Source organism: Oncorhynchus gorbuscha, linkage group LG13 (genome assembly GCF_021184085.1).
Source record: "Oncorhynchus gorbuscha isolate QuinsamMale2020 ecotype Even-year linkage group LG13, OgorEven_v1.0, whole genome shotgun sequence".
Taxonomy (NCBI): domain Eukaryota; kingdom Metazoa; phylum Chordata; class Actinopteri; order Salmoniformes; family Salmonidae; genus Oncorhynchus; species Oncorhynchus gorbuscha.
This window is the reverse complement of record NC_060185.1, coordinates 78,636,356-78,650,264: the sequence shown is the minus strand read 5'-3', so window position 1 is coordinate 78,650,264 and position 13,909 is coordinate 78,636,356. Positions and strand designations below refer to the sequence as shown.

The window sequence follows — 13,909 nt, the reverse complement described above, 5'->3', positions numbered from 1 at the left end:
ATATATGAGACTGCAATATACAGCATCAAAATATTGTCCTATCAGAATTACAATAATTTATTTACCCTATTAAAAGATATGCAGACTCTAAAGTATGTTGAAAATAGCACAACACAACCAGTATATTCTTTCTTTTGTAGTTGTATGTGAGAGTTTGTGTTATAGACATAGCCTATGTTGAGAATTAATGGGGTCCTATGGTAATAAAATCCATGCCTAAATAATTCCAAATCGACTTTTCAAAAGTGTTTGGCTGTACTTTTTTAACGGAACGTCCCTTTTATATATCATTAGCGCTGACATGTGGTCAGTATTCCTTCTGTATCTTCCTCTAAATACAATTGTTAAGGGTGTAAAGCCTGATCCTAGGTCGGTTGTCTTTAGGGCCAATCCGTTCACAATTTTTCGTTACCGTGCGGAAATAAGTGCTAACAACCAATCATATGAATCACATCACAATTTGTCAGCCAATCGCTGAACTCCACTGAGAATTATGTGATTTTCGCGCCGGCGCGTAGTGTGTATTTTTTTCCAGTGATCGTCTGTCATCGGATCTGAGGGAAACCTGCTCTATCCACAATAGTTAGCTAGCTACCAAGTCATTACTTCAGATTAACACTACACTACTATCCAGGTAAGTAGCTAGAGACCATTTTGTATTATTTAACACATGTTGTAGTTAAAAAAGTTAGCTTGCTAGTTTAAATTTCGCATTGTTGACTAACTTTTAAGGCTAACGTTAAACACCTAAGTTACCTGTAACAGTAGCTAGCTAGCTAGCATGTTAGTTCTTGTCGGTTTTGCTTTTGCCAAGGTAGAATTGTAATATCCCGAACTCAATATGCTTGATCATATCCTACAACTGTTGTTTCTTCTATTCGCCAACCTGTTTAGCCAAAGTTCCTGAATCCAACCGTGAACTCTACAATACCATTAACATTACTGGCTGACCAGAAATATGGAAGTGCAACACTCTGATGAATCAAGCCATGACAGGTAAATTATGCTAGCTAGCTAGCTAAAACATGACAGTCATGGGTATCAGAAATATAAAAAGAACCAGCTAGCTATATAATTATGCAGACTTATTGCATTAGCTAGATAGTGTGATTGTTTATGACTTGTGTTGGCTTAGTTCATTACTACTTTTATTTGCAGTCTTGAGGAGATCGAGGACATCTCAGACTCTGGCAGTGACTTTGAAGTCCAGCTGAAGGCCATGAAGCGGAGAAAACAGACCACTGCACTACTAGGACCTCGGGTCTGTAATGTTTTTTCTCTCGCACACACACACACACACACCCCCAAACCCCACCACAGGAGGTTGGTGGCATCTTAATTGGGATTTACAGGCTTGTGGTAATGGCTGTATGGGAATGAGTGGAATGGTATCAAATTAGGGATGGGTGTGGATAATCAAGTTCTGGAACTGACATCAAAAATCGATCTTTAACCAGAGATCACATTTTGTTCAAATACTGTAAAGCTATTTGGTCAAAATGTTGTCTTCAAGACAAAGTTAATGTGCTTTGACTAGTATTCAATTTGTACATGTGCGTTTGCGGAACACAACAAAAAAGAAACCAAGCCAAGCATCACAAAGTTCTGCTCCCTAAAGGTCCTTTCCCCTTCATGTCTAAATCATTAAATTGTGTTTCCACCACTCCCTTTACACGTGAGTGCTGAGTGCACCTACAGAAATAAATTACCCTAAAAATGTATCTAACTTTTGGGGAACACAAGCTACATTCCTTGCCAAATGACTTCAGTTTTATCACAAATTCAAAATGGACTGGTTAACTGAAGTGGGGAAATATGTGTTCCAACAAAGTTTTGGAATAATTGCGTAATTTTTGTTTAGGGTTCTTTCCGGATGACACTAGCTACACAGCCACAAAGTCAACATTGGGTATTAGAGGTCGACTGATTATGATTTTTCAACACCGATACCGATTTATCGGAGGACCAAAAAAGCCAATACTGATTAATCAGCTGATTTGATTTATTTATTTATTTGTAATAATGCCATTTACAGCAATACTGAATGAACCCTTATTTTTTAACTTAATATAATACATAAATAAAATCAATTTAGCCTCAAATAAATAATGTGTTTAATATGGTTTAAATAATGCAAAAACAAAGTGTTGGAGATGAAAAGAAAAGTGCAATATGTGCCACGTTAGAAAGTTACATTCCTTGCTCAGAACATGAGAACATATGAAAGCTGGTGGTTCCTTTTAACATGAGTCTTCAATATTCCCAGGTAAGAAGTTTTAGGTTGTAGTTATTATAGGAATTATAGGGTTATTTATCTCTATACGATTTGTATTTCATATACCTTTGACTATTGGATGTTCTTATAGGCACTTTAGTATTGCCAGTGTAACAGTATAGCTTCCGTTCCTCTCCTCGCTCCTCCCTGGTCTCGAACCAGCAACACAACGACAATTAGCGCGTGCTAATTAGCTAGCCATTTCACTTCGGTTACGCGAGCCTCATCTCGGGAGTTTACATTTACATTTAAGTCATTTAGCAGACGCTCTTATCCAGAGCGACTTAGTTGATAGGCTTGAAGTCATAAACAGCGCAATGCTTGACGCACAACGAAGAGCTGCTGGCAAAACGCACAAAAGTGCTGTTTGAATGAATGTTTACGCGCCTGCTTCTGCCTACCACCGCTCAGTCAGATACTTGTATGCTCAGTCAGATTATATGCAACGCAGGACATGCTAGATAATATCTAGTAATATCATCAACCATGTGTAGTAAACTAGTGATTATGATTGATTGTTTTTTATAAGAATAGTTTCATGCTAGCTAGCAACTTACCTTGGTTTACTGCATTCGCGTAACTCCTTGTGGAGTGCAACGAGAGAGAGGCAGGTCGTTATTGCGTTGGACTAGTTAAGGTTGCAAGATTGGATCCCCTGAGCTGACAAGGTGAAAATCTGTCGTTCTGCCCCTGAACAAGGCAGTTAACCCACTGTTACTAGGCCGTCGTTGAAAATAAGAATGTGTTCTTAACTGACTTGCCTAGTTAATTAAAGATTAAATAAAGGTGTAAAAAAAATATATTAAAAAATAAAATCGGCGCCCAAAAATACCGATTTCCGATTGTTATGAAAACTTGAAATCGGCCCTAATTAATCGGCCATTCCGATTAATCGGTCGACCTCTAGTTATTATGTTATAATTAAATCTATGATTTAACATTTGATAGAGCAGTCTGACTGAGCGGTGGTAGGCAGCAGCAGGCTCGTAAGCATTCATTCAAACAGCACTTTCGTGCATTTGCCAGTTTATGACTTCAAGCCTATCAACTCCCGAGATTAGGCTGGTGTAACCGATGTGAAATAGCGAGCTAGTTAACGTGGTGCGCGCTAATAGCGTTTCAATCAGTGACGTCACTCGCTTTGAGACCTTGAAGTAGTTGTTCCCCTTGCTCTGCAAGGGCCGAGGCTTTTGTGGAGCGATGGGTAACGATGCTGTTCGCAACGAGCCAGGCGGCCCTAACTGCTGCATATACCCTGACTGCTTGCACGGAACGCAAGAGAAGTGACACAATTTCCCTAGTTAAAAGAAATTAATGTTAGCAGGCAATATTAACTAAATATGCAGGTTTAAAAATATATACTTGTGTATTGATTTTAAAGAAAAAGATTGATCTTTATGGTTGGGGACACATTGGTCCAACGACAGTGCTTTTTTTGTGAATGCGCTTGTTAACTTCTTGGTGACAGGGGGCAGTATTTTCACGTCCGGATGAAATGCATGCCCAAATTCAACTGCCTGCTACTCCTCCCCAGAAGATAAGATATGCATATTATTAGTAGATTTGGATAGAAAACACTGACATTTCTAAAACTGTTTGAATCATATCTGTGAGTATAACACAACTTATGTAGCAGGCGAAACCCAGAGGAAAAACCATTCAGATTTATTTTTTTTGAGGTCACTCTCTTTTTAAATGTGTTTTCATTGGGAATCCCGATTTCTAAGGGACCTTCTCGCAGTTCCTACCACTTCCACTGGATGTCACCAGTCTTTAAAAAATTGGGTAAGGTTTTTCCTTTGTTTAATGAAGAAGTTGCCCTGTTCAAAACGAGAGTCACTTCAAGTGTACTGTTAGGGGCGCGTGCCATGAAAGGTAGCGTCAGTTTGTTTTCCTCCTGTATTGAACACATATCCTCCCGTCTTCAATTTTATCGATTATTTACGTTTAAAAATACCTAAGGTGAATTACAAAAGTAGTTTGAAATGTTTTGGCAAAGTTTACAGGTAACTTTTGAGATATTTTGTAGTCACGTTGCGCAAGTTGGAACCGGTGTTTTTCTGAATCAAATGCGCCAAATAAATTGACATTTTGGATATATATGGACGGAATTAATCAAACAAAAGGACCATTTGTGATGTTTATGAGTCATATTGGAGTGCCAACAAAAGAAGCTCGTCAAAGGTAAGGCATGATTTCTATTTTTATTTCTGCGTTTTGTGTCGCGCCTGCAGGGTTGAAATATGTTTTCTCACTTTATTTACGGAGGTGCTACCCTCAGATAATAGCATCGTTTGCTTTCGTCGAAAAGCCTTTTTGAAATCTGACATGTTGGCTGAATTCACAACACGTGTAGCTTTAATTTGGTGTCTTACATGTGTGATTTCATGAAAGTTTGATTTTTATAGTAATTTATTTGAATTTGGTGCTCTGCATCACCCGTTTGGCGAAGTAGGCTGTTATTTGATGAGAAATTAACAGGCACCGCATCGATTATATGCAAGCCAAATAAACTAGTAATATCATCAACCATGTGTAGTTTGATTGTTTTTTATAAGTTAAGTTTAATGCTAGCTTGCAATTTACCTTGGCTTCTTGCTGCACTTGCATAACAGGTAGTCAGCCTGCCGCGCATGCTCCTCGTGGAGTGCAATTTAAACAGCCACGATCGGTGTCCAAAAATGGTGATTACCGATTGTTATGAAAACATGAAATCGGCCTTAATTAATCGGCCATTCCGATTAATCGGCCGACTTCTTGTACATACCCCAACCAGAATCCATGGATTACAGGCAACATTCGCACTGGGCTAAAGGGTAGAGCTGCCGCTTTCAAGTGCGAGACTCTAACCCGGAAGCTTACAAGAAATTCTGCTATGCCCTGCGACAAACCATCAAACAGGCAAAGTCAATACAGGGCTAAGATTGAATCATACTACACCGGCTCCGACGCTCATCTTATGTGGCAGTGCTTGCAAACTATTACAGACTACAAAGGGAAGCAAAGCTGCAAGCTGCCCAGTGACACGAGCCTACCAGACGAGCTAAATCACTTCTATGCTCGCTTCGAGGCAAGCAACACTTGAGGCATGCATGAGAGCATCAGCTGTTCCAGACCACTGTGTGATTATGCTCTTCGTAGCCGACGTGAGTAAGACCTTTAAACAGGTCAACATTCACAAGGCTGCGGGGTCAGGCGGTTTACCAGGACGTGTGCTCCGGGCATGTGCTGACCAACTAGCATGTCCTTGATTGAGTCTGTAATACCAACATGTTTCAAGCAGACCACCATAGTCCATGTGCCCAAGAACACAAAGGCAACCTGCCTAAATAACTACAGACTCGAAGCACTCACGCCCGTAGCCATGAAGTGCTTTGAAAGGTTGGTAATGGCTCACATCAACACCATTATCCCACCGATGATGCAATCTTTATTGTACTCCACACTGCCCTTTCCCACCTGGACAAAAGGAACATTTATGTGAGAATGCGATTCTTTGACTACAGCTCAGCGTTCAACACCATAGTGCCGTCAAAGCTCATCACTAATCAGGAGGATAGAGTTGTGGTCGGATTTACCAAATGGAGGGCGAGAGAGCTTTCTACGCGTCTCTGGAGTACAGGTGATCTAGAATTATTTTTTTCTCTGGTTGCACATTTAACATGTTGATCGAAATTTGGTGGAACTGATTTAAATTTCCCTGCATTAAAGTCTCTGGCCACTAGTAGCGCTGCCTCTGGGTGAGTGGTTTCCTGTTTGCTTATTGCCTTATGCAGCTGACTGAGTGCGGTCTTAGTGCCAGCATCTGTCTGTGTTGGTAAATAAACAGCCACAAAAAGTATAGCTAAAAACTCTCTGTGCAGTGAGTGTGGCCTGCAATTTATCACAATATACTCCTACTTCAGGCGAGTAAAATCTAGAGACTTCCTTAGATTTCGTGCACCAGCTGCTGTTTACAAATATGAACAGACCCCCCCCCCCCCATCGTCTGAGTGTGCTGTTCTTTCCTGTGCAGCGTATATCCCGCTAGCTGAATATCCATGTCGTCATATTGACTATAAATACACTAGGATATCAGCTCCAAGTGATTTTAATTTATGAAATCTGTTCCCAAGTATTCCCACACGTGTTTGTATAGAAATGTAAGCAAGGTTTGAAATTATTGTTTTAGTCACATTATATCTGTTTGGGCTCCTTGCGTCAATTTGCAGTCTACACATTTTCCGTTGTTATGTTACCCCCCCCCCCACCCGATCAACTGCAAAAATAATCGTCCCGTGGCTGAATCTAGTTGATGATCCCTGGCCTAGGCTATTACCCCTAAACATAGACAATTTCCACACTGAAAATATGCAAAAACATTAGTTTGATAAAGACAGTGTATTTTCATTATAATCATTAAGCCTCACCAAACAGATTGTCTTGGCCATAATTCATCCCCATGCAGTGTTCAATTTAGAAAATTCCAAGGAACAGGCATAATAAACTCAATCAAAACGTCTGTTTGTTGAAAATAAGGGGGGAGGCTTTGGATCACTTCTGGCTGTAAACGAATGAGTGATGCGCTTTTGGAGCAATACTGGCTGTATCCAAGGCTCAGCCAATCGTTCACATAACAACAGAATGCAGCACACGACTGAAGAGAGAAGAGACAACCAATTTGTAGTTACAGAATCAGCGTGCGCTCTGGAAAGACAGCAGAGAGTGTAAAGGCAGTTTGCCAGTTACAGCATTGCGTCCCCTGAACATTTACATTACATTTACATTTAAGTCATTTAGCAGACGCTCTTATCCAGAGCGACTTACAAATTGGTGCATTCACCTTATGACATCCAGTGGAACAGTCACTTTACAATAGTGCATCTAAATCTTAAAGGGGGGGGGGTGAGAGGGAACACCCATCCTATCCTAGGTATTCCCTAAAGAGGTGGGGTTTCAGGTGTCTCCGGAAGGTGGTGATTGACTACGCTGTCCTGGCGTCGTGAGGGAGTTTGTTCCACCATTGGGGGGCCAGAGCAGCGAACAGTTTTGACTGGGCTGAGCGGGAACTGTACTTCCTCAGTGGTAGGGAGGCGAGCAGGCCAGAGGTGGATGAACGCAGTGCCCTTGTTTGGGTGTAGGGCCTGATCAGAGCCTGGAGGTACTGAGGTGCCGTTCCCCTCACAGCTCCGTAGGCAAGCACCATGGTCTTGTAGCGGATGCGAGCTTCAACTGGAAGCCAGTGGAGAGAACGGAGGAGCGGGGTGACGTGAGAGAACTTGGGAAGGTTGAACACCAGACGGGCTGCGGCGTTCTGGATGAGTTGAAGGGGTTTAATGGCACAGGCAGGGAGCCCAGCCAACAGCGAGTTGCAGTAATCCAGACGGGAGATGACAAGTGCCTGGATTAGGACCTGCGCCGCTTCCTGTGTGAGGCAGGGTCGTACTCTGCGGATGTTGTAGAGCATGAACCTACAGGAACGGGCCACCGCCTTGATGTTGGTTGAGAACGACAGGGTGTTGTCCAGGATCACGCCAAGGTTCTTAGCGCTCTGGGAGGACACAATGGAGTTGTCAACCGTGATGGCGAGATCATGGAACGGGCAGTCCTTCCCCGGGAGGAAGAGCAGCTCCATCTTGCCGAGGTTCAGCTTGAGGTGGTGATCCGTCATCCACACTGATATGTCTGCCAGACATGCAGAGATGCGATTCGCCACCTGGTCATCAGAAGGGGGAAAGGAGAAGATTAGTTGTGTGTCGTCTGCATAGCAATGATAGGAGAGACCATGTGAGGTTATGACAGAGCCAAGTGACTTGGTGTATAGCAAGAATAGGAGAGGGCCTAGAACAGAGCCCTGGGGGACACCAGTGGTGAGAGCGCGTGGTGAGGAGACAGATTCTCGCCACGCCACCTGGTAGGAGCCACCTGTCAGGTAGGACGCAATCCAAGCGTGGGCCGCGCCGGAGATGCCCAACTCGGAGAGGGTGGAGAGGAGGATCTGATGGTTCACAGTATCGAAGGCAGCCGATAGATCTAGAAGGATGAGAGCAGAGGAGAGAGAGTTAGCTTTAGCAGTGCGGAGCGCCTCCGTGATACAGAGGAGAGCAGTCTCAGTTGAATGACTAGTCTTGAAACCTGACTGATTTGGATCAAGAAGGTCATTCAGAGAGAGATAGCGGGAGAGCTGGCCAAGGACGGCACGTTCAAGAGTTTTGGAGAGAAAAGAAAGAAGGGATACTGGTCTGTAATTGTTGACATCGGAGGGATCGAGTGTAGGTTTTTTCAGAAGGGGTGCAACTCTCGCTCTCTTGAAGACGGAAGGGACGTAGCCAGCGGTCAGGGATGAGTTGATGAGCGAGGTGAGGTAAGGGAGAAGGTCTCCGGAAATGGTCTGGAGAAGAGAGGAGGGGATAGGGTCAAGCGGGCAGGTTGTTGGGCGGCCGGCCGTCACAAGACGCGAGATTTCATCTGGAGAGAGAGGGGAGAAAGAGGTCAAAGCACAGGGTAGGGCAGTGTGAGCAGAACCAGCAGTGTCGTTTGACTTAGCAAACGAGGATCGGATGTCGTCGACCTTCTTTTCAAAATGGTTGACGAAGTCGTCTGCAGAGAGGGAGGAGGGGGGAGGAGGATTCAGGAGGGAGGAGAAGGTGGCAAAGAGCTTCCTAGGGTTAGAGGCAGATGCTTGGAATTTAGCGTGGTAGAAAGTGGCTTTAGCAGCAGAGACAGAGGAGGAAAATGTAGAGATGAGGGAGTGAAAGAATGCCAGGTCCGCAGGGAGGCGAGTTTTCCTCCATTTCCGCTCGGCTGCCCGGAGCCCTGTTCTGTGAGCTCGCAATGAGTCATCGAGCCACGGAGCGGGAGGGGAGGACCGAGCCGGCCTGGAGGATAGGGGACATAGAGTCAAAGGATGCAGAGAGGGAGGAGAGGAGGGTTGAGGAGGCAGAATCAGGAGATAGGTTGGAGAAGGTTTGAGCGGAGGGAAGAGATGATAGGATGGAAGAGGAGAGAGTAGCGGGGGAGAGAGAGCGAAGGTTGGAACGTTGCGATACCATCCGAGTAGGGGCAGTGTGGGAGGTGTTGGATGAGAGCGAGAGGGAAAAGGATACAAGGTAGAGGTAGGTGAGAAGCCTGACCACGGAGACGGGGGGTGAGAAGGTGATGAAGTGTACCGAAAAACTGGCATTTGTAAAGTTTGAGGTGAGGGAGAAAGTGTGGTGGAACAAATATTATTAGCATTGCTAAGTATCTTGCTAACTGGATCGAATTCTCCATTAGCTAGCCAGAGAAATGTAGATAAATGTGCAAATATTTTTTCCAGTTATATAATTTTTTGCCCTTTTTCTCCCCAATTGGTAGTTACGGTCTTGTCCCATTGCTGCAATTACCGTATAGACTCAGGATAGGCGAAGGTAGAGAGCCATGCATCCTCAGAAACACGACCCTGCCAAGCTGCACTTTCTTGACACACCGCACCAATGTGTTGAAGGAAACACCGTACCACTGACGACCGTGTTGGCGTCCATGCGCCCGCCTCACCACAGGAGTCGCTAGAGTGTGACGTGATAAGGACATCCCGGCCGGCCAAACCCTCCCCTAACACGAACAATGCTGGGCCAATTGTGCACAGCCTCATGGGTCTCCCGGTCGCGGCCGGCTGCGACACATCCCTGGATCGAAGACGGGTCTGTAGTGATGCTTCAAGCAGTGCCTTAGACCGCTGCCCCACTCGGGACACCCTTAAAAGTAGCTTTTCATAGCTTCCAGTCAAAAAAGGTCAAATGCCCATCCCTTTATAAAATACATCAAACACATGGGTTCCATTCCATTCACTCCTTTCCAGCCATTTTAATGAGCCGTCCTCCCCTCAGCAGCCTACACTGACACACACAGATTCAGACATAGCGACCACTATGAAAGTTAAGCAGGTGCCATAATTTTTTCTCAACGAAGACATAGCTAACCCCTCACTGTAACATCTGTTTGTTTAGATGCTATAGAGCGACATAAACTGTTTTGGGGGGAGCACCAACACTAACTACACTATTTATAGAATTACATTAATTCACTCACAATAGCCTTTTGAACCCTTTGTTTTATCCCCAGCCACCCAAGAGACCTAGGCGTAAAGCTGCATCCCAGGCCAGCCCAAATCCCAGCACCACCTCCACCCAACAAGCCCGTTCCCCTCAGCCACCGCAGCCTTCCCTGGGGAGAACTAGGCAGCTCGGCTCCCCCAGGCGAGAGAGAGAGAGGAGAGGGAACCACGGCATGAGCGCTGGGGATATGTATGAGGCTGTGAGGTCTGGAAAGAGTGCTATGGTGGTGAGAGAGGGAGTGAGGTATTGGTGTGGGGGGAGAAACAAAGAGAATAGGTAGTGGGAGGGATGACGGGGAAATGAAGCCTTTACAGCCCACAATGGGGATGATTATCATGCACTGTCAGTAGCTGACAGATCTGATCCTACTAAGGCCCTTTGATGTAGAGGTAGGAGAGCTGCCATTGGGTCACATAGTCAATGATTGACAGCTCATGGTTGTCCCACCCACTGTTGGGCTCTGAAACTCCAGTTCCCCAGTCTCTTGGGGTTAGGGAGTAAAAGTGTGTTGAAAACAGTTCCCTATTATATATAGGTGCACAATACAGATTTTTTTTCAGCCTTCAGCACTCTCACATAGATGGATAAGTTTACTCAACTCAATGAGAACAAATTGCAACCTAGTACTTTAGAATAGTATCTCTGCTCTAGGGCTGACCCCAATAAGTCGACTAGTCGATTGTTTGGTTGTTATGTCATTCTGCCCCTGAACAAGGCAGTTAACCCACTGTTCCTAGGCCGTCATTGAAAATAAGAATGCCTAGTTAATAAAATAATTTAAAAAATATGTATATATATATATTACCGTTCAAAAGTTTGGAATCGCTTAGAAATGTCCTTTTTACATAGTTGACCATGGCAATAGAAGTTACTTTTTAGGTTTGTATCATTTAGATTTGGATATAATTTTTATTAACCACATGACAATGATTTTGAGACATGAAGACATTATTATAAGTTAAATGAAACTGTCACGAAAATGTGCATATGAAAATCATAACTTGCACACAGATCGGTAGAACTGGTAAGATAAATTGTCATTCAACATGAGAAAGGTTGCCGACTCCTCGTGTAGCCTATTACCGGTAACTTCAGGAGAGTAATGTCAGAATCTGCGAAAGCCAGCAGGAGAGAGAGGAGAATAGTTGGGTCAGGGTAGGTTTTTTTTCTCTTCTGGTTATCAAGATCTCTTGCGCCCTCTTGAGGCATTTGTCTTATTTCATTGAACCTTAAGCTCAATGCATACAGTTGATTTTATTTAAACACATAGGGTGTGTCTATGTGGAAAAATACACATACGACTTTGGTACAGTCCTACTCTACTCATACTCTGCTGTCCTAGAGAGTTGGAGAGACTGGGCGGGAGAAGATGACAGACAGAAAATATGGTTAGAGGTTAAAGGGGAATGGGATGACAGTGTATATACCCATTTCTGTTTAGGGAATGATAATTAGAAAGAAGGGAGGAGGACGTTAACTGGTAAGAAAGGAGTAACTAATCGCCACATAATGATGACAGTTTTGACTTTGTATGCTGCTCTCCCCTCATTGGCTGTGGCCTCCCTGTCAATCTCCAGGCGGTGGTGGATGAGTGGCTAGACAGCTACAAGCAGGACCGGGATGCGGGCCTACTAGAGCTCATCAACTTCGTCGTTCAGTGCTGTGGCTGCAAAGGTCAGGGGTGTCTGAGAGACAGAGAGGGCAGGGGGTGATTGGGGTCAGGGGTCACTGGAATTTCTTTTAACCTGATCCCCAAAACAGCCATTGATTAGCACTCCGTCTATTGATTTCTGGGCCGGCTAACAATGCAAGGACCAGCGTCAAGCGGCCTGTCATTCCAGTGTATACTTACACTGGTCTATGGATGGATGAAAGACTGATGAAGAAAATTATGGGGGAGGGAGATTTAAAACACATCATGTATTTAGCACTGGGTTTCACATCCAATGTTTTTGTTCATTAACAAATATTAGTTTGTGTTAGCATTTCATGTTTAGAGAAAATTAACTGCTTGTATGCTAGGGCCAGGTGATGTCAGCTTTGATCCTCCTCACCAGGGTTGTGTTCATTAGGATGCAATGGAAAATGTTCAAATGTTTTGCAAAACAAAATTAAAATGGGCTTTTCTTAACAGATAAGTCCAGGTAGTCGTTTTCGTCCGTTTCTTGTCTAATGAACACAACCCTTCTCCTTAGGTGTGGTGAGCAGAGAGATGTTTGACGGTATGCAGAACGCTGAGATCATCAGCACACTGACCAAAGAGTTCAATGAGGTGAGAGAGCGGGGATGCCTTTTGGGACAAAGTCAGAGTTGAACTTTAGAGTTTTTTTTATTGTGTTTTACACATCTCTTCGGCTCATGTAAAGTGCCCTGGGTTTGAGAAAAGCTTTATATGAATGATGATACCATAATTATTTCATTGGAACAATGTTATTCAATTATATTTCCCACTGCTAATTTACACAACATTGAGCCCAAAACTAAGGAGATATTTTTATCTCTCATATCTCCTGTTCTCTTCCAACACAGGACTCTGTGAACTACCCCCTGTGCTCCCCTGGCCCACAGTGGCGTAAGTTCCGGGCTAGCGTGTGTGAGTTTGTGCAGGTGCTGGTGCGCTCCTGCCAGAACAGCTTTCTGTACGACGAGTACCTCTTCTCCGCCCTGCTGGCACTGCTCACCGGCCTGTCTGACTCCCAGGTCAGGGCCTTCAGACACACCAGCACCCTCATCGGTGAGACACTGGACAGCCACCGCATATTGACCACAGTAGTGTTTTTGTTGAGTCCCAGCACACACTCATTGTTTCAATGTATTTACCAGCGAGGTGTGCTCTGTCTGTCTGTGTGCATGACTGTCTGTATGTCAATCTGTGCATGACCATATTTTGGGGCATATGTCTGGCCTTGTGTCCATTCCTATATGTAACTGTGTCCCCTCTCCCTAGCGATGAAGCTTATGACTGGTATAGTGGAGGTAGCAGTGATGGTGTTTGCCCAGATTAAGACCACCCAGAGACGGTATGATGCGGAGAGGAGCAAGAGTGCCGAACACAGAGCCTCAGAGAGGCTGGAGGAACTACAGGCCACCATCAGCGAGGTAACGCGCGCGCACACACCCTGATACGGCTCATCTTCAGCACATCCCTACGCGTTCTGTTCAGTCTCTCTTCTGTGTGTGTGTGTGTGTGTGTGTGTGTGTGTGTGTGTGTGTGTGTGTGTGTGTGTGTGTGTGTGTGTGTGTGTGTGTGTGTGTGTGTGTGTGTGTGTGTGTGTGTTAAGCTGCGGGAGCACCAGGAGGAGCTGTCCTCCATGATGAATGCTACGTTTCGGGGTGTGTTTGTGCACCGCTACCGAGACCGCGTAGCTGAGATCAGGGCCGTATGTATCGAGGAGATGGGCGTGTGGCTCCGAGAGAACCCCGGAGACTTCCTCAACGACGGATATCTCAAGTACCTGGGCTGGACCCTGCACGACAAGGTGGGCAGGCAGACAGACGCCCAACTAGTGTTGTCACAATATCAACATTTTTACTAATGATACAATAACAAGCCAAGTAT

General features: G+C 44.6%; 1 protein-coding gene across 2 annotated transcripts in view; it reads left to right on the top strand.

Annotated features, from left to right (window-relative positions):
• Positions 1-36: 36 nt before the first annotated feature.
• Positions 37-13,909, top strand: part of LOC123993566 (cohesin subunit SA-2) — a 42,415-nt gene continuing 28,542 nt past the window's right edge. Inside the window, exons 1-9 of one of the 2 annotated variants that reach the window (XM_046295871.1) lie at positions 37-634; positions 895-996; positions 1,159-1,261; positions 10,358-10,576; positions 11,928-12,024; positions 12,546-12,622; positions 12,880-13,084; positions 13,298-13,449; positions 13,632-13,829. In XM_046295871.1, coding sequence (XP_046151827.1) covers positions 959-996; positions 1,159-1,261; positions 10,358-10,576; positions 11,928-12,024; positions 12,546-12,622; positions 12,880-13,084; positions 13,298-13,449; positions 13,632-13,829 — 1,089 coding nt within the window. In that variant the 5' untranslated portion in view covers positions 37-634; positions 895-958. The remainder of the gene's footprint in view (positions 635-894; positions 997-1,158; positions 1,262-10,357; positions 10,577-11,927; positions 12,025-12,545; positions 12,623-12,879; positions 13,085-13,297; positions 13,450-13,631; positions 13,830-13,909) is intronic. The other variant, XM_046295870.1, reaches the window with a different exon arrangement.